The sequence below is a fragment of the Ochotona princeps genome, chromosome 25 (genome assembly GCF_030435755.1).
Source record: "Ochotona princeps isolate mOchPri1 chromosome 25, mOchPri1.hap1, whole genome shotgun sequence".
NCBI lineage: Eukaryota > Metazoa > Chordata > Mammalia > Lagomorpha > Ochotonidae > Ochotona > Ochotona princeps.
This window is the reverse complement of record NC_080856.1, coordinates 15,840,643-15,860,660: the sequence shown is the minus strand read 5'-3', so window position 1 is coordinate 15,860,660 and position 20,018 is coordinate 15,840,643. Positions and strand designations below refer to the sequence as shown.

The 20,018-nt window shown below is 43.3% G+C and overlaps 1 protein-coding gene across 1 annotated transcript in view; it reads right to left on the bottom strand.

Moving 5' to 3' along the window:
• Positions 1-13,853: 13,853 nt before the first annotated feature.
• The window catches only part of PNPLA8 (patatin like phospholipase domain containing 8), a 32,481-nt gene continuing 26,316 nt past the window's right edge, over positions 13,854-20,018 (bottom strand). Inside the window, exons 9-10 of the mRNA XM_058681369.1 lie at positions 15,228-15,423; positions 13,854-14,138 (exon numbers count right to left, since the gene is read on the bottom strand). Coding sequence (XP_058537352.1) covers positions 13,864-14,138; positions 15,228-15,423 — 471 coding nt within the window. The 3' untranslated portion in view covers positions 13,854-13,863. The remainder of the gene's footprint in view (positions 14,139-15,227; positions 15,424-20,018) is intronic.

The following is a 20,018-nucleotide window of genomic DNA, read 5'->3' as shown; positions in this document are numbered from 1 at the left end:
GGTGCCAGGCTTTGCCTGCTGGCCGCCCAGCCGGGAAGCTCTGGGGTAATGGATGTCCGAATTGCTGCTTAGATAGCTCTAGGGTGACCCCACTGTTTCTGGGTTCTGAGTCAATCCTAAAGATTCCCAACGCCAGTAACTCTTCTTTTGGAGAACTTCTAATCACTCAATAATGCTGAGCTTTGAACACCTATAATGCAAAAGATAAACCCCGGATTGTCTAGCAGGATATTTTTTTGCCTGACATGATGTCGGTTCAGGAGACTGGTCACATTAGGCAGGTCCATAATTTTAACTAGCACTCTAGAACCTTATACTGGGGTGGACTCTGTGCAGGATGTGTGGGCCACACCCTGTAGAAAGTTTGGCCCCACTGGTAAACCTAAATTTTAGGTGGTTATGGACTAAGCTAGGTGTGACCAAGGAGCCTGCCATCAATCACAGGTAAAGGGATCCACCATAGACTGGACTGGGCAAGGCAGCAGCACCCAAATGTGCATCCTGAATAGGCTGTGGGGTGGGCCGGGCTGCAACATTCACCAGCTCATACAAGGCCAAATGGGAGGCCAGAGTACACCGGGCACTGGCCTAAAAACCAATGGCATGTATGTAAACTGGGTTTGGGAGTGGATCAAGTGGAGGTACTTGGGAAGCTCCCCTGGCGAGTCATAACTCTCGCTGGTGAACATGCCGTCCAAATCTGGGGGTCAGACTACCAGGGCATAGTAGCTCCAAAATGTGTAACTTGGTAATGGACCGTAATGTACTGGGCAGGACTGAACAAACCTTTGTTTACAAGCGAAACTAGAAACCAGCATGGAACACAGGTCATACCGAGCTAGGCTCTTGCACCTACTGGTCCTCAGAGCAACCACGGGCAGGTGCATGATTTACAGCTAGGAACAAGCCCAATCGGGGAGGTAACGCGACACCCTAACTAGGTTGAGGTTCCCACCAAGGGGCGTATGTGCTAGAATTGGAGCTGCGTTCTATCTAGGAAACAGTTGCAGTCACCCGAGGCACTAGTGTGGGCTGGGATTGGATGCACCAGGCCAGTTCAGACCCCAACACCATCTGGTGGCATGGAGAACCAGGGGGTAGATGTGGGACTGACTAGGCTGGGTCTCAACCCCCTACTGAGCCATGCGTGAGCTGTATGTGGGTATGGACGAGCCATGGCTGGGCTGAAACATCCAACAACAAGAACCAGAATGGGGTGAAAGCCAGCCAGGAAAAGCCACTGTTCCTGCTAGGGCAGGAGGTGAACTGAGTTGGGTTGGCTCAAGGACCCCCTGGCATGCGCAAAACCTGCCTTTGGGAGGGGATCTGATGGAGGAGCCTGGGCAACTCCTCTGGCAGGACACAGTCCCTGCAGGTAAGCGCAAGAAGCATGATAGGAAACAGTCCAGAATAGGCCATGGAAAGTTTCCCACTGGCACACATTCAGCATGGGTCAGGAGCAGACCAGGCTGAATCAGTCCGTATCACCCACTGGCAAATCCGATCACCAGATCAGAGTGTGGGATGAGCCGGGTTTGGTCGCGACAAAACCAGTACACATTATGGAATGCCAGGGCGTGGTTGCCTGTACTGGATATGAATGCAGCACCCAACCAGCACACATGAGATCCAGGAAGGAAGGGAGGGGCAGAACTGGCGGGGGGATTAAGGGGCTGGTTCCCTCGCCGGACAGCTACTCCCAATGGAGAGCGTGGGCTGGGATAGAGACAGACTAGACTATGCAAGGCTACAACACCTGTGCGCTGCATGTGGACTAGATCAGGGAAAAGCCAGGCTGGGCTGATTATTCCTGCTGGTGCAAGCATAAATTAGAGTGGGTGAGGGATGTTTGGGCATAGCCGCAGAAGCTGGCACTGGGGACTAATTCTGTCAAGTCAAATCACAGAACCACCTAAAGAGTGCATAAACCGGGACAGAGAGACCTGGGAGGGAAAAAGTGGGTTCCCCCTTCTTGGGTCACTATTCCCGTGGGAGGGCATGAAGACTGGGACGGGGGCTGGGATGGCTAGATAGAGAGGCACTCAACAACACCCGTGAGGGCTGGATGGTTGAGTTGGTTAGATAGAACTAAGCTTTAATACCCATTGACACGTACAAGAGCCAAATGGGATGGGGGACAGACTGGTCTTCTGCTACACATACTGGCAAACCAGGGTAGGGGGCGGGCCTGGTGGGGGTTATTGTGGGTCGCCCCGACTAGGCTGCAGCTCCCACTGGTTTGTGTGAGGGCCGAGTACATGCTGGGCAGAACCAGACTGGACTGCAACACCCATTGGTTCCAGTGCAACTCGGGACTGAAAACAGAACCAACCCAGCAATTGCAACCACCAGCTGATCGTGGTGATGGACTGTGCCGGGCCCTGTGCTTGCTAGAGCATACAAGAAACTAGTCTGGGAATACCTCAAAGTTTCTTTGGAGATCTCCCTAATCGAACTGCTGGACTCAGAACTCTAATCAAGAAAAGACAAGACAGAGCAGATCAATCATTCATCTCAGCTATATGTTGGCAGCGATATATGGGGCAAATGGAGACTTTATGATGGACCATATCAATCAGTGGACGACCTCATCGAGCGAAACTGGCAGCGATTCATAACCGGAGAACTATTAACACCACTCGAGCACATATCTCAGAGCATGCCCCACATCCGGGACTCGGGGTGGGCGGGAAACCGGGTGGGGCTTCCCCCTCAATATCCCCCTTTACCTCAGATACAAGATGGAAACAATGTGGACATAATAGTATTACCCACTTCCCTATCCCCCTGAACATTTTTTTTCTTTTCTTTTTCTTTCTATAACTGTAATTAACTATGTAAAGATTGTCAACAACACAATAAAATAGAGTATAAAAAAAAAAAATAAAAAAAAAAAGAATTAGCCATCAGTTTAAAAACACACTAGATATTAAGACAGCACAAAGGACTTCTTTGTTCAGCTACAGAGGAAAATTAAATTCCAAGATGCAAGATAATGGCCAAAAAGTTCAGACAATCTCTGGAAACTGCCTTTGTTACTAACTTACTTCCCTTCCTGTTCTCAGCTCCAAAGCCTTGCCCCTCTTCTCCATCTCCGAACAGGCCGAGTGGGAAGCAGCTGCTGTCAGGATGGGAGATGGGACTGCAGAGAGGTCAGAACGTATCTTCTTGAGCACGTAACTGGTTTCATTTCAAATGATAAGGCCTCCATACTTAGCAGCTCTTGCAAACTAGCACAGATATCATTTGCTGAAAAAATATGGTTTATTCCCCACACAGGCGCGTTGGCCAGAGCTGGACCAGTCTGAAGCTGGGAGCCAGGAGCTTCTTCCAGTTTGCCCATGTGAGTTCAGGGACCCTTGGACTTGGAATATCTTCTGCTTTTCCAGGCACATTAGTGGGGATCTGAATCAGAAGTGGAATAGCCAGGAGGTAGCATTGTGGTGCACTGGGTTAAGCGCCCATCCATGACACTGTCATCTCATATGGACATGGGTTAGCATCTCAGCTGCTCCATTTCTGATTTATCACCCTGCTATTGTGCCTGGGAAAGCAGCAGAAGATGGCCCAAGTACTTGTCCCTCTGCCACCCATGTGGAAGACATGGGAGGGGTTCCAGGCTTCTAAGGAGTGAGCCATCAGGTAAAGAACCTCTCTGTGTGTATTCCTGTCTCTCTGTAATTCTGCCTCTCAAATAAAGCTTAAAAAAAACCCAAATCTAAAATTTCAAAATTCATGTTTTTTTATTTTAAAGCCAATTACAGAAACAAGGGCTTTCAAACTTATTAGAAATTATTGGAACCAATTAACATGGCATGTACTAATTCATCTGTATTATTATTTTCATAAGACAAGCATGGGCATTATTTATCTTCCCAATATAAATTCTAAAACTATAATAACTAGCATTAGTGATTTTAGCAAAATCACTATATCATATAACATGATATGAAAGAATAAGAAAAGGTAATAAAAATTAATAAGTGGTTCTAGCAAATTAACCCACAGTTCTTTCAAAGGCTGGAAGGCCTGCAGGAAGTGGCTGTATAATTTAGATCCGTGACACTGTCCTTGAGAAAAATCCACTTCGATTACAGAATAATATACATTATTAAGTATTTTTAACTTATTGTACTTTCCCCTAAGGTGTCTTAAATTCCTAGAAAGAAAAATAGTACATAAAATTTATTAAGCATCTATTCCATGTCAGGCACTTTTTTAAAAAAAAGATTTATTTATTTTTATTGCAAAGTCAGATATATAGAGAGGAGGAGAGACAGAGAGGACGATCTTCCATCCAATGATTCACTCCCCAAGTGACCGCAATAATCAGAGCTGAGCCGATCCAAAGCCAGGAGCCAGGAGCTTCCTCCAAGGCTCCCACGCAGGTACAGGGTCCCAAGGCTTTGGGCTGCTCTCGACTGCCTTTCCAGGCCACAAGCAGGAAGCTGGATGGGAAGTGGGGCTGTCGGAATTAGCCCCATATAGGATCCCTGCATGTTCAAAGTGAGGAGTTTAGCTGCTAGGCCACCACACCCAGCCGGATGTCGGGCACTTTGACTTGCAATATTGCAAGCATGCACAATAGGCACTCTTTTTTTTTTTTTTTTTCAGAGAAATAAACAGTTCCTGCGAAGCTAAGTAACTTGCCCAAGGCCATGGCTTGAACCCACATGCATTTGTCTCTCCAAACAGCTTCACTTTAACACAAAATCTATTACATCCTATGGGCTGTGAGGGACTTCAGGGCCGCCAGACACACAGTTAGTTGCTCAAGCATGCAACCTGCTGTTCTGTGTTCTTCCAAAGTGTGTAGGATATTGCTCACTGTGGTGTTTTATATCTCAGTCTCCTACATCTTCATAGAATCCTGAAAGGGCAAAAATCTTTGCTGCGTTGAGGTTATATAGAGTCAGAATGATGATAGCAATGGGCACACAGAAAGCATGAGTTAATGTGATGAAAAGAAAAGCAAACATCACAAAAATACACCTTTGCTAAGACATCACTGGGAAGGAAGATGGGCCACTGATGGTGACCTGAGCCCACTCACTGCAGCCTGTCCCCACTTTCCCGTCAGTGAAGAGTTCTAGGCTACACAGCCATCAGAACAGGTCATTAGATCCAACCAAGCGGGCTCGTGCAAGCCTCTGGATTGTCCAGTGGTATATTTGTGTAAATTCTTGTAGGATAACAAATGCTGCCCCGCCCAAAGCCACAAGATAGTTGTTAAGACAAGATGAGGAAGTACATTCAAAGGCATTTAAGAAAAAAAAAATGCCATGTACAATTTTAAGTGCTATATAAAAATGATGCAGAACCCTCAGACCCATGAATTTACTAAAAGGCTATATATCTTTAAGGATCTTGGCTGCAGGGTAGCTCAAATAAAAAATTTGATCTGAAATATGAGGAAGATTCCAAATTGAGGTGCTGTCATAAGGAACAGAGGTGTGTTTCACAATGAGTAGGCATACTGATTAAAAAGAGGAAGAAGAGACTGGGTATTTGGCCTCACTGTTAAGATAGTATGAAAAGGCCCGGCGGCGTGGCCTAGCGGCTAAAGTCCTCGCCTTGAACACCCTGGGATCCCATATGGGTGCTGGTTCTAATCCCGGCAGCTCCACTTCCCATCCAGCTCCCTGCTTGTGGCCTGGGAAAGCAGTCGAGGACGGCCCAAAGCTTTGGGACCCTGCACCCGCGTGGGAGACCTGGAGGAGGTTCCAGGTTCCCGGCATCGGATCGGCGTACCGGCTGTTGTGGCTCACTTGGGGAGTGAATCATAGGACGGAAGATCTTCCTCTCTGTCTCTCCTCCTCTCTGTATATCTGACTGTAATAAAGTGAATAAATCTTTAAAAAAAATTTTTTTTAAAAATTAAAAAAAAAAAAAAAAAGAGTATGAAAGACACCTTCATCCAATACTGAAGTGCCTGGGTTCAACTCCTAGCTGCAACCCCTTGAGGCCAGCTTCCTGTCTGTAGATCCTTGGAACCAGCAGCCTTTAGCTCAAGCGAATGGGTCCCTGACACCCATAGAGACACAGATTGCATTCTCAGTTCCTGGCTCTGGTCTTGGCTCAATCCTAATTATCCCCTGCATTTGGGAAGCGACCAGGGAACCGTGGATACAAGATCTGTCCATTGATCTGCCCTAAATCCCCTCAAATAAATACTTCTAAAAAGACATCAAACAGTCCACCTTACAAACAAAAGAAACATCTCATTCTGTGCCCAGAGGGTGGCATTAGTTAAGGTACAAGACACACAAAGGGTGGGCATGGCTGCCTCAGGTGGCAGTTGAGAGCCAAGGGCTGGAAGGTCAGAGGCAAGGGCAGGAGCTATGTCCTGTGCAACTAATATTGTCTCAAAAGACTCCTACCTTATACTGAGAAAAATGACCAGCTCGGGCAGCCTAACTTTCAGGCTTCAAAAAAAGTTTCAAAAACCTTTCCACTTCCCCTACCACTCCATCTTGGTATAAGGCATGCTTCAGCTAAGCCTAATTTAAGAAAAATATTAAGCAACTCTAATGTAGCTCATAGTGTTCTAGAAGTCACGAGAGACTCATAAGCATACGGTGAGTTCAACTGGGAATACATACGTAATTAGAGAAAAATAAAAAACTGTGCTGGTTCAATTATTTACTGTCCAATGAGAATTTCCCGCTTTTCTCTCAGACTTTAAAAAGAAGCAAATACAATAGTATTAACTACCTGTCTCAAAATTGATCAAGAATTTTGCAGACATTTTCAACTGAATGCAAGGTTGACTTTTAGTGCATACTCTATACTGAAAAAAAAAAAAAGATTTGTTTCTTTTTGTTGGAAAGGCAGATTTACAGAGGAGAGACAAAGATCTACCACACACTTGTTCACTCCCCAAATGGTTTCAACGGCCAGAGCCGAGCCGATGTGAACCAGGATCTAGAAGCTTCTTCTGAGTCTCCCACACAGGAGCAGGGTCCCAGGCATTGGGGCATCCCTGATGCATCTTCATGCCATTAGCAGGGAGCCGGATCAGAAGTGGAATAGCTGGGACACTAACCTGAGGCCAGATTGGATGCTGGTACCATAGCTGGCAGCTTTATCCACTACGTCCACCACAGTACAGTGCTGGCTCTGGCACCGGGCATTTTCTACACGATTCAACATGGGAAATGTACGAATGCAGGCGTGTTGAGATGTGTGTGGATTAGCTGAACCCTAATCCCAAACAGGCTCATTCAAAATGAGCAAAATAGCACCTGTGATTTACACGACTATGTTTTCAATGATGTGAGATAGAACAACAACAACAAAATGCAGTTTTAAATGACCAGCATTATGTAAAAATGTGCTGGCATTATATTTAAAAAAATGTGTTTTTAAGACCAACTCTGAAAGAGGGTGTAAATTACCCTGGCTTTGGTGAACTTTTTTTAGTATTAGAGATTGTTAATTCAAAATTCCTTGGAATGTTCATATACATTACCATTAAGCACAAAAGCACAATGCGCTTTTTTCTATAGAACAGCTTTTTAAAGTGTGGTCCAATTGCATGAAGTAGAATGAAAGGTGACACCCCCAAGCACATGGCTACCTTGGCAGAGAATATTTGGGGGGTTTCTTTTTTCCTTTTTAATATTTTGTTTTGTTAGGTCAACATATAGGTTAGTTTGAATTTATTTTTATATCTTTTAAATTCTCTTGATAGTTAATTTAATTAAAATGCTCCTTGGATGCAGGTGTGATAGGAAGATCAAACAATGTAATAAATATAAGCTGATATAGCCTCCCTTTCTTCTAAAATAACTAGGCCAGCTTTTGGATTGTTCTAGTCACTGTGTTTTTATGAACATAGTCTGTATTGGTATATACTGTAAGAAAGAATGTTACCAAGCACCAGCTGCTAACTTACAATCTTACTCAGAGTTTATTTTTCACAGTTTGATCTTTAAAAACTACCTAAATAATAAACATAAGGCATGTAAATGTGATGTAGATCTGATCTGAATACATGATCTGAAAGGACACCACAGTATTTGTAATTGTAGGAAAGATGGTCATAAAGACAAATACATGGTCTACACATTCCATCGATATTGAGAAAGCAATCAGGAAATAAGACTTTCCTCCCTATCAACATCTCAGTCAATCATACAAAAAGAGGCGACAGAAGTACCTATTCAAGGCTGCTGCTGAGATTAAATGGCAATGGGACCCATGGTGTGCCATAGTAGCTTCAGCTGCCGTTTGTGACTACCACCCTATATCCCAGCCCCAACTTCAGTTTCAGCTGATCCATTTTCAGTTCAGCTCCCTGGTAGTTTGCTTGGACGGCAACGGAAGATGGCGTAAGTACTTGTACCCCTTCTCCTCACACGGGAGACCTGCATGGTATTTGTGACTCCTGTCTTTGGCATGCCCCAGTCCTGGCTGTCACAGCCATTCGGGGGATGAAGCAATGGTTGGAACATCGGCCTCTCTCTCTCTTTCCATCTTTATCTCTGTCACTCTGCTTTTCAATAAATAACATTAAATATTTTTTAAAAAGATTAAATGGTAATACATGTCAATAAATAAACTACTATAAAGGGAACTTTCAACTACTTGGTTGTGTCACCAATTGATATTCAGAGTGAAATACCTAAAAAGTACATCTATATTGTCTAGAAAAAATCATGAATCTGTTACATAAAAGATATCTCATGGAGATAAGTCAATACTATGGTCAATATTTTATATATTTCCAATATTTTAGAAAGATACTTGAATTGCAGGGACAGACAAAGAGAGATCGAGAGATCTTCCATATGTTAGTTCACTTTAACAAGTGAACACAGCAGCCAGCAATGGGCCAGGCAGAAGCCAGGACCTGGGAACTCAGTCCAGGTCTCCTACAGTGGTGGCACAGCCCTAACCACTTGAGCCACTATTTACTGTTTCCTGGGGCATAGAAGAATCCTGGGATTCAGAGCACACCCTCCGATCAGGGCTGTGGGTATCCCCAGCAGCGTCTTAACTGCTGAAATAAACACTCATCCCAGTATTTCATTTTTAACAAACTAATTATCCAGATTAAACGTCTATCTGTGTAGTGTGGTGAATTTCAATCTACTTGCATCAGATGAATAAAAGTTATCATGAACAAAGCATTCAGTGTGACTTTGGAGAGAAGATGCATTTATCAAACCCTTGGACCAACACATGCAACCAGTTTAGTGTTGGGACATCTGTACTCTATGAGACTATTTTGGATGATGGGTAGCTCCTGCCAGGAACAGAACAAACTGTTTTTGAAATTTATCCCTCTCCTTCCTATTTCCTAGTCATGAAAGAAAAATTGCCATAGATTTGATCCAAAAAAGTAACACCAAGTGAACAGTCCAGTTGTATTTAAAATTGGCCGCCGAAAAAGAAGAGAAACAAGGAGCAGTGAATGCAAAAAGGACTCCTGTTGGTATTGAGACAGAATAATTTTTGCAAATGGTCTATCCAACCTAATTCAACATCTTATGGAAAAAAATTCATCACTCGCATCTTGTGGATAAGCAACTCAGGGTCTGTAAAGGGCAACAGCCTTGGGTGGGTGAGTTCTTACAGGGAGCTGGCCTCTGTCCCACATACTGCATAACATCTGTGATTCTGACTTCTGGAGTGTTAAATTCTGATAGTTCTCCCAACCAGCCATCTGACCTCACGCCACACAGATCTGCACACCCTTCCAGGAAGAATGATAAAATCATTGTTCCTGGACTACTACTGTTCAATAAAGACATACAGGAGGTATTTATATAATTTGGAATAATATTATTTAACAAAGCAACACTGTGTGCTTGTAGACCAAAGTAATATTTACTGAGATGAAGTACATTTCTTCACCAATGAAGCCCAACATCAATCTCACAGACTCAATTCAGTAACCTGGAATGGAATTCAGGAAAGCAAATTCCAGGACAGAATAGAATTATGGCTAAGGTAACGGACTGGCCGTGGCTTTACCACCTCCTAGCTGTGATAACTTGGTAAACATTTTATAAGAAGATAATAACATTTATATCAGGGACTTGTGACAATTCTATGTGAGAATCCATGCAACCTGCTAAGCTTAGCTGCTGGTACCCAGGGAGCACTCAACAAAAGTTAGCCTTGTTCTTGGTCACATTATTGTTACTGTCGCTTATGAAATCTTCAGAACTGACTAGAACTATCTCTAGGACATGGCAGGTTGTGTAAAATTCGGAGTATCAAACTTAAAGGGTGCTAACTGCCCTGGTAACAACCCAGTCTGTTATAAATGAGAAGGAAAAGCAGTTGTCACCAGCTGCTGGGGAGAGAAAGCAAAGGAAGGTAACTTCCTACCTGTCGCTGAAACGAAGTCTTAGGTTGATGCTGCGGGGTGGCAGCTACTGGCAGCCCATACTGGAATGCTTGTTTAAACCCCGGTTGTTCTGATGTCAGTGCAGCGCTCTGCTAACACACCCAGCAAAGCACCAGAGGATGGACCAAGTTGTTCGGCCACTGCTACTCACACAGGCTCTTGGCGTGACTCTGATACAACTCTCGCTTTTGTGACCATTTGAGGAGTGAATCGCCAGATGGATTCTCCTGCTGCCCTGCTTTTCAAATAAATAAAACTTAAAAAAAAAAAAGATGTATTTATTTTTACTGGAAAGAAAAATCTACAGAGAAGGAGATAGAAAGATCTTCCATCCCCAAGTGAATGTAATGGCCAGAGCTGAGCCAATCTGGAACCAGGAGCCAGGAACTTCCTCTGGGTCTCCCACATGGGGCAGGGTGCTAAGGGTTTGGGACATCCTCTACTTCTCTCTCAGGCCACAAACAGGAAGCTGGATGGGAAGTGGAGCACTTGGGACATGAACCACTGCCCACATGGGATTCTGGGACATGCAAGGCAAGGATTTAGCTACTGAGCCATCACACCAGGACCCAAATGAATAAAACTTTTAAAGAATAAACTCAACAAAGTTGCAGTATTTCCCTCAGATTTCACACTCACCTTTTTTGACTGCTCCTGGATAAAACTGTGGTTTGGGAGGGGAAGAAGATCCCAGAGTAATTATAACCTGGGCCAGGCTCTCTCCAGCCTGCCAGAGGAAATCCCAGGTAGCCATGTGCCACTAGGCGCAACTGCACTATTCAACAGTCTCTAGATCAAGAACAGTTAAGATACTGTTGGTTCACCATTTATTGTAGAAATAAGTCTTCTAAAATGCCAAGAAGGTTTATGCATTAAAAAAAAAAAAGCTAGTCCATTTTTTTTTTCATTATAACCAAAGAACTGGGCATCTAACCATATTTTAAAAAACAGACTTTCTTTCTTGCTTCATGGAGAAGGGCAGATATTTTACCCATATGGATCCTTCTGATGCTTCTTGTGTATTAGCAGTATTTACCTTTAGAGTGTCTTTAGTCTTAGAAAGTACTAGCTTTATCATAAGATGAGTACCATCACAGGTGAATCACAGCTTAGATAACCAGTTTCTAGTACAAATGAGGACATGAACGACTGAAAACCACCGTACTTTGTTGGCAAGAAAAGAGCAGAAGAAATAAGGATATGGCCACAGGCACATACCTAGGTGCATGCTATGTGGTTTAAGAGATACTGTGTCCAGAGCCCATTTCTGCCCTGCACTGTTTGAGAGAGCAATGGTCAACCAAGCATGAACAGGGAACAGAGAGTCAACTTCAACAGAAAAACAGGTGAACTGTGCTAGGCCAGAGCAAGACGGACTTGATGATAAGATGTAAACATGCAAATGGCGCACGAAGCTTTCCCCAAATATTCTGATTCTGAGTGGTGTTTTTATTTTCATTTTCTTACACACTGCCCTCACTGAATATGAACAAACAGATATCTGTGTTCTGAAAAGAATATCTACAGTATTTTGAGAAAAATTGCAGATAGCCTACTATATTATATTGTGTCTTTTGCTCCAACAAGTTCAGAGCTAGCTGTTTTGATTTTTACTAAGGAGATGTCTGAAGCAGAGAGCCTGTGAGCTTTCCTGTGAGTCACAGAGCCAGCACTGGCATCCGACTCCCCTCTCCGTCCAGCGCTTTCTGAACCACATCCCACTGCCACTGCCTCCGAACCAGTGTTACAAAGAAGCCTTATGATAGCACAGGCAATGGGGCTCAGCTGCAGCTCATTCTAGACTACATAAAAAGGACAACTTACCTTCATTCGTTTGTTTCTTGAGAGAGCTAACCACGATGTAAAAATCTGCAGGATGAAGGAGAGGTAACAGAACAGCCACACACAGGCAAGAATTCAGGTGGGAACAAGCGCTACAAATATCTGTGGAATCCAGATGCTAAGGCATTTTATGAGGTAAAACAAGGCTTTCTTTTTAAAAGACTTATTTTTTATTGGAAAAGCAAATCAGATTTATGGAGAAAAAGAGTGAGAAAGGTCTTCCATCCACTGGTTCACTCCATACACGGATGCAATGGCTGGAGCTGAGCTGATTCAAGGAATTTCTTTCATGTCTCCCACACAAGTGTAGGATCCCAAGACTTTGGGCCATCCTCTACTGCTTCCCCAGGGAACAAGCAGGGAGCTGGGTAGGAAATGGAGCAGCCAGGACACAAACTGTCATCCTTGTCAGGTGAGGATTTAGTCAATCGAGCCATTCACCAGGCTCAAGGACTTTGTTTTTTGAAGTATACTGTTGACAGGTGTATCCAAATGCTACAAAAACTGGGGCACTAAGGTTTGCATAATAATTAAAAATAACATGGGTCCAAGGTTCAGCAGGGCAATTAGGATCTGGTTAGGATGTGTGCCACGGCTGAGAGTCAGCCTTGATCCCTGGCTCCGGTTCCTGAACGCAGCTCCCTACTAATGCAGACCCGGGATGGCAGTGGTGCTAGCTCAGCGTGGTTGGGTCCCTGCAGCTCAGTGGAATACCTGCACTGAACTCTCAGCTCCCACTCTCAGCCTCATCCAGTCCTAACTGTTGCGGGAATCTGGGGAGCAAATCAGTGGATGGGAACTCTCCCCCTCTTTCTCTTTGTTTTCTGTCTCCATCTCTTCAAAACAAAACGAAACAACCTGGAAAAAAATGACATTAGCCTTTTAACAGTAGATTCATTATTTTATTTCTATTAATTATAGGAATACTTTCTCAGTAAATTCAAACAATTTATTTGGTAATAGTGAATAATAAACTAAAGACAGATCAGAAAAAGTTCACACACAGCACTGTCTAGACAGCTCGGGGGAGAAAGTGGTTGGCTGTAACTTGGCCTATCTTTTAATCAAACAAAGTTGAGATAAGCAAATTTTGGATAGAAAAACTGTTCTTGTTTATCCCATGTTTCAAATGTAAAAGGACTTTCATAGAGAAAATCTCATTTTTTCAGAATTAACTAGATGCTATTACAGAATTCTGCCTGTGGATAGTTGAGTGTAACCAGGGAAAAGCCAAGTGATGGAAGTTTAAGAAGAAATCAGCTTTCTGTGTGAAAAAAACTCCATGGCTACATTATCCTGTATGATTATGATGAGTTAAGCAAAACAACAACAACAACAAAAAAGTATAATGTGATAGTTTTTCAGTTTCTTATTTGGCACATATATTAATTTTTCAAACACGGAACACTGTAACATCAGTATTTACTAAAACCAGCTAGGACAAATAATACAATTACTAAAGCTTCATTATTCACATCTTGAAAACCTGATTCCCACAGACGTTCTGTAACTAAACACTGCCTCTGTGCTGTGAGAGCGGGGTGGAGCACCTTCTTTTTCAGAACTCCCCGGAAGCCGTGACCGTTTCAAGCTGACTGCCGCTGCAGCCCACAGTGCCTGCTCGGTCAGGTGGCTCTTCTGCATGGACTCGTGCACACTCATCACAATTTTGAAAAGAACGGAAGGCCTTCATACATGTCAGTTTTTAATTTGATCCAATCGTTGATTTTCTGCAGGGTTGTTTTTTCTTGACTCAGGATTTTTGCGACTTTTTTCATTTTTTGTTCATTTCTTTCTATGTACTTGGAGCCTTCCAGCTGCAGCTGATCCAGTTTTTCATTTCGACTTTCATCCAGAGGTATGTTCTCACACATGACAGGATTGAATCTGAAGTAGGTGTCAGGAGGTAACAGACCATCCAGCATAATATGGACCTCTGGGGTAAGAGAAGCAGGCACGGGAGGAGTTGTTATGTAATGACGTATCGTTCTTCTAAACCATACTTTTCAACTTGCTTTACCACTCACATTAACAGCATAAGGAATTCAAGCTAATGAAGAGCACTACAAAGCCATCTTCCAAAACGTTTCATGTTATTGTAAATTAGGATGCTCGCTCCAGTATTCTCATCTCTCTGTGCTGTTTGGCAGATCATTCACCCCTGCTCAAATGCCTTTCTAAGCTTTCTTGTTAAAAATATTTTGGTATTACTTTATTGAGATATAATTTACATACAAAAAAGCTCACCATTTAGAGTATTTATTTATTTGAATGGCAGAGTTACAGAGAGCGAGAGAGAAAGAGAGAGAGATCTTCCATCTGCTGGTTCACTTCCTGGCGACCACTCAGCCAGGGCTGGGACAGGTGGAAGCCAGGGCTCTGGAACCGCCTGCAGGTCTCCCACATGTGCCTGTGAGTCACCATCTGGATGGGCAGTAGGGCAGCAGGAAGTTGCATGGGCACCTATGCGATGCTGGCATTGTAGACTGCTGCTTGACTCACTACACCACAATGCTAGGCCCCAAATACACCAATTTTAACTGTGCAATCTAACACTTTTTGACAAATGCATACATTTCTATAACCAAAACAACAACAAAAAGTGACTGAAACAGGGAAACTTGAAAGCTTTGCCAGACTCTTAAGTCGGTGAAGAGGAAAGGCAACAAAGCTTCAGGCTGTCCTCGGCCGCTTTCCCAGGCCACAAGCCGGGAGCCGAATGAGAAGTGCAGCAGCAGGGATGCAACTGGCGCTCATGTGGGATCCTGGCACACGCGAAGTGACGATCTAGCCACTGAGCTATCGTGCCAGGCCCTTGGACACTTTTTCAGTGGTAAGCAGACAAAGGCAGTGTGAACTCCAAGAGGGTCTTTTAACAAGAGACAGGTGGTAAGGAAGGAAAGCAATGAAGCCCTTTCTTCCCCATGCTTTGGAAGCCCACAATGTTACCTCTCCTACAGTGAGGATTACGATATTCTACAGAACACTAGAAGTTCAAGTGTTATAAGGAAACAGACAGACTAACCTTCTGTGTCGGTAGCACTGTTGATGACATTAGAAAGTTTGGTTTTCAGGCTTGTATATGTTGCAGTGTTCCTCACATCGCTCTCATAGCGGCCAGTGCCCAGGGAAACAATGCACTCCAGCGGGACGTCTGGCCAAAGGCACTTACACTCATGCATTGCCAATGCTGAAGGGTTATTCAGAAGCAAACCTCCATCCTGCCAAGTGTAAAGCAGTAGAAAAGAAGTCTCCAAAGCTGCATTTTACAAGTGTGAAAATAAACACTGTATTTTCAAACAGTCTGACATTTACTTATAGGGAAAACTGAATTATGGAATAAGAAGTTACTTCAAAATAAATACTTCTGATATAATAGCATAATTCAAACAAAATGGTGTGAAAAGTCATTGGCAGGGGCCAAAGGTGTGATGTCATCATCCCATACTGGAGCACCGGGTTCATTCCTGGCCACTCTGATTCCCATGCAACTCCGTGCTGAGGCTTGTGGGAAGCCAGTGGGTGCTGGACTAACCGAGTGCTGTACTGCTGGGAGGCCTGGGTGAGCACCTGGCTCCTAAATGCAGCCTGCCTCACCTCTGGCTTCTGCAGACATTCAGGCAGTAAACTGGTAGAAGCAAATTTCTTTCTGTTTTTCTTGGCCTTTCCTATAAGTAATTCTTAAAAATATTACATCTGACAAAAAAACTGGGGTTCCAGCAAGCAAATTAGTGCTTTCCAAATTAATTCTTTCCTTACGTGACAAACATAACCAAATTAACTCTGAACTAAGAGACCTTTTTTTTTTAAAGATTACACTGCAAACTTTTTTTGGTCTATAGTTTTGTAAATTTTAACGTGGATGGAGATTTGTGTGACTATCAGGATACAGAACAGTTCCATATGCCACGGTCTCTCTTTGTTAGGCACACCCTCCAACTGCTCATGCTGAGAGAAATGGAAAAATACAGCATGGCGCCTTTGAGACTGACTTGTCTTATTTATTAAACATGTCATCAAGGTAATTCACGTGGCTGCATGTTCCAATAGTTTGCTCCTATACACTTGTTCATCCAGCTGTTGGCTATCTATGTTAGTGCCACACTGTGGTGATTAGTGTACCTTTTGACAACTTTAAAATTGCAAAGTGTAATTTCTCCAATCTTATTCTTGGACTTTTTTTTTTGCTATTTCTATTCCTCTGCATTTCTGTGTGAGCTTTACAATGTCACCACACAACTAAAAATTCTACTAGATTTTTATTGCCACTATATTTACATGTTTACTCTGAAAGATGCTTGAGTCACAGTATACTGGCTACTTACGTAGGTATTTTTCTGTTTCTTTCATTAGCATTTTATTGTTTTTGCCATACAGACTTTATCAGTTTTGTTAAATTTACACTTTTTTATTCCAAAATATTCAATATTTTGGAGCTGTTTTAAGTAGGTTTTTTTCTTTTTTTTTTTAAATTTCCAACCAGTCACTTCTGCAGAGAAATACATTTGATTCTCTCAAGAAGTCTCCTTTTGTTGTGGAAAGTTATCTATCCTACATTAAAGGTCAATATTAACTGCTCTCTGGTTTGATGGCTCCACTAAAAATATGTAGATTGTTATTTAACTTCATGGTGGTGTAAATTTCTATTTTTCTTTCTGTTGTTGATTTTTTTATCATGGCTTTTCATTTAAGGGGATGTATAGTAACTGTGTAATGGAGACTATCACGTCCAGGTGTGAGGATACAATGCAGTACGCATCTCTACTTCCAGATCAAAGATGGACTCCCACTGATACTGTTAACTATATCTTGAAATTGGATGCTGGACAACAGGATGCCATTGTCCATGCCCACAACGACGGACTTGTGACTGCGTATGAAGAACTGAACTATAGTAATAATATAGGGGAACTCGGTGGGGGAGGGGGAAGGGACCTGGGGAAGGAGTAAGGGAAATCCCAGGGCCTATGGAATTGTATCATAAAATGATAATAATTTAAAAAATGAAAAACAAAAAAATATGTAGGATTTTGTTCTACTAATGAAATACTCTACTGTTACTAATCATGAAATGTGAAGGAGAAACACCCCATACTTTTTTGTAAGCCTATGCTCATTTATTTTTAGGCAGAGTGCAGTATTTATTGTATGAAATCATAGATAATGGTGACTCTTTAGTAACACATTAATGACAAAATAACTTTCACACACACACACAAAAACCCTCTCAAATATTATCATTAGGTCAGTGAGGTCCCACTAGAAGGCATATAGAAATGTTCCAACACATTAACCTCGCTTCCTAGTGGAAGTTAATCGGCTGTTTAGTTAGGGAACGGCTGGTCTGAGGCTAAGGGATGTTTATTATCGCCTATGTCATCGTCAGTGTGCAGCTTCCCACTGTCTTTGAGACAGCAAGGAGTCGCAGGGCTAGGCTGACTTTCAGAAGAGCAAGTGTTCACGTCCTTTTGTTGTTTACTCCATTCTCCACTTAAGTATGGGCTGCTGGATGCCACTCCCTGAGCTGCCACCCCCAGCCTCTCTCTAACAACATGCCTTGAGGAGAATGTTTGGTTTCCCATTGTGATTTCATGAGGAAATGTTATCATTTTGAAAGTTGTCGCCTGTCATAATCTCCCCAATGTGTCAGGGCCTTGGCTCTTTCTGTTACATGGCCTTGTGACTGAGATGTGCCTGAGCAGGCACAAGTCTCTGAAACCTTTATTGCCCAAGAATGATCTGTGTCCAGTCCAGGTGCGAGGTGGGGGAAGAAAAAGGACTGATCTTGTTTCCACTCGGCCCTGCAGCAGCTTTCCCACACACAGTGGTGCCTCTTGGCTGGGTCCAGAGAGAAGACAGTGTGTGAAGAGCAGAATGAGGGCAGCGGGGCTTCCTCGGCAGTATGCTTAGCTTCATTACAGTCAATATAACAAATTCCAGGATTTGTCTTGGTAAATTAAATACTGCTCGGCTCAAAGCTGCATGTCCAAGACTACGCACCAAAGGTCAGAATCCCCAACTGAACAAGTTAAGAACATGAAAGCAGGCTTTCTCTGGTCCCAGGTAGACTGCTTCGGCTCACCCACTAAGAACCTAATGGGCCAGAAAGTCCAGCTTGAGCTGACTGCAGGTTCCAGGAGTGTAATCCTTGAGTGTGCCGAGTTTGAGGCAGATGAACTGAGACGATCTACTGCGACTGATCTTTTGGTCACTGGGTCCACTTTTCTCAAAGAACTAAAACAGGCTAAGTTCACATGTCACACCAAGTTCTACAGTACCTTCATTCTCATAATTGCATTCACTTGTCTGTTATCCCTTGATCTCTATTCTTTCCCCATATCCTAAAACCCTCCTCCACTGGGCTCAGTGAAAATGTTCTGTTCCACTATTAACACTCCAGTGTCAGGGGTGACATGGTGGCACAGTGATCCCAGCATTCCATAGGGATGCGACCCTCCTCCATTGGGCTCTGCGAAAATGTGCCATATTAACACTCCAGTGTCAGGGGTGACATGGTGGCACAGTGATCCCGGCATTCCACAAGGATGCACAAATGCTCCACCTCTAATCCAGGTCCCTGCTAACAGCTAGGAGAAGCAGTGTAAGATGGCCCAAATGCTTTGGTCCCTGCCACCTATGCGGGAGACCATGATGAAACTCCTGGCTCCTGGCTTTGGCCTGGCCCAGTCCTAGCCACTACAACCACCTGAGAAATAAAACAAAGGATGAAAGATGTCTCTCCTGCTCTCTTTTTCTCTCTGTGTGTAACTCTTTCAAATAAATAAATACATGTTTAGGAAAAAAAATTAACTCTTGGTATCATTTCACTTTCTCCTGAAACTGCTTTCTTCCTGACTTAATAGACCCGTGTCTTTTCCCTGATAGCACCTCCCACGTACTTGTTGAGTCTCTCATCATCCAGCCTTTATTGCTTCTAAAACTTTGCCAACTTCTCACCAAGGAAATGAAGCAGTTAAGGTCTGGGGGCAAGCCGGCTGTCCCTGAAGCTCGGCCAGTGATCCATTTGCTCCTGTCCAATACTCCCTGTGAGAAAGTCACCAGGCTAATGTAACAGCTATCACATGTCCTGTGGCCTTTCCATTCACATATTCATATTTACAATTATTCAACTATTATGGATTTGGCTACCAGAAAATAAGCACTGGTCAAGGTTAATGCCTCCCACTTTTTCTTTCTTTCTTTTTTTTTTTTTAGATTTATTTTGTTAATTTGAAAGGCAAAGTTAGAGAAAGGAATAGAAGGATACGAAGAAGAAGAGACACAGACAAACAGAACGCTTCCACTTGCTAGTTCACTCCTCAAAGGGCTGCACTGGCTGGGGCTGGACCAGGCCAAAGCCAAGGACTCAGCCAGGATTCCCACATGGCGATAGGAGCCCAAGCACCTGAGCCGTCCCCTCCTGCCTTCCCAGGGCAGGAGCTGGATCAGAGGTGATGTAACTGGGACTTGAACTGGCAGCCTTACAGGATGTCGGTGTTTTAGGCAGCAGCTGAACCTACTATACTACAATGGCCCCAGCTTCTTGTTTTCTTTGATTATTAAACATTTTTTAGCATGTCTATTACTGAATTTCTCATCTCATTCTATGACTGTTTATATTCTTACAGCCTGAACTATTTACAAGGAGAACCAGCAACATGCTAGCTATTATTGAAAGCTGTTATAGTCTTCATGGCTAGCATAGTACCTGGAACTAAGTACCTGGAATGCACTTACTGCATTCCTAACCAGTTATAATAAAAATGACTAGCAGTGGCTTAGCACAAGTATAATTTGGCAGGTGAGAGGTGTTCTT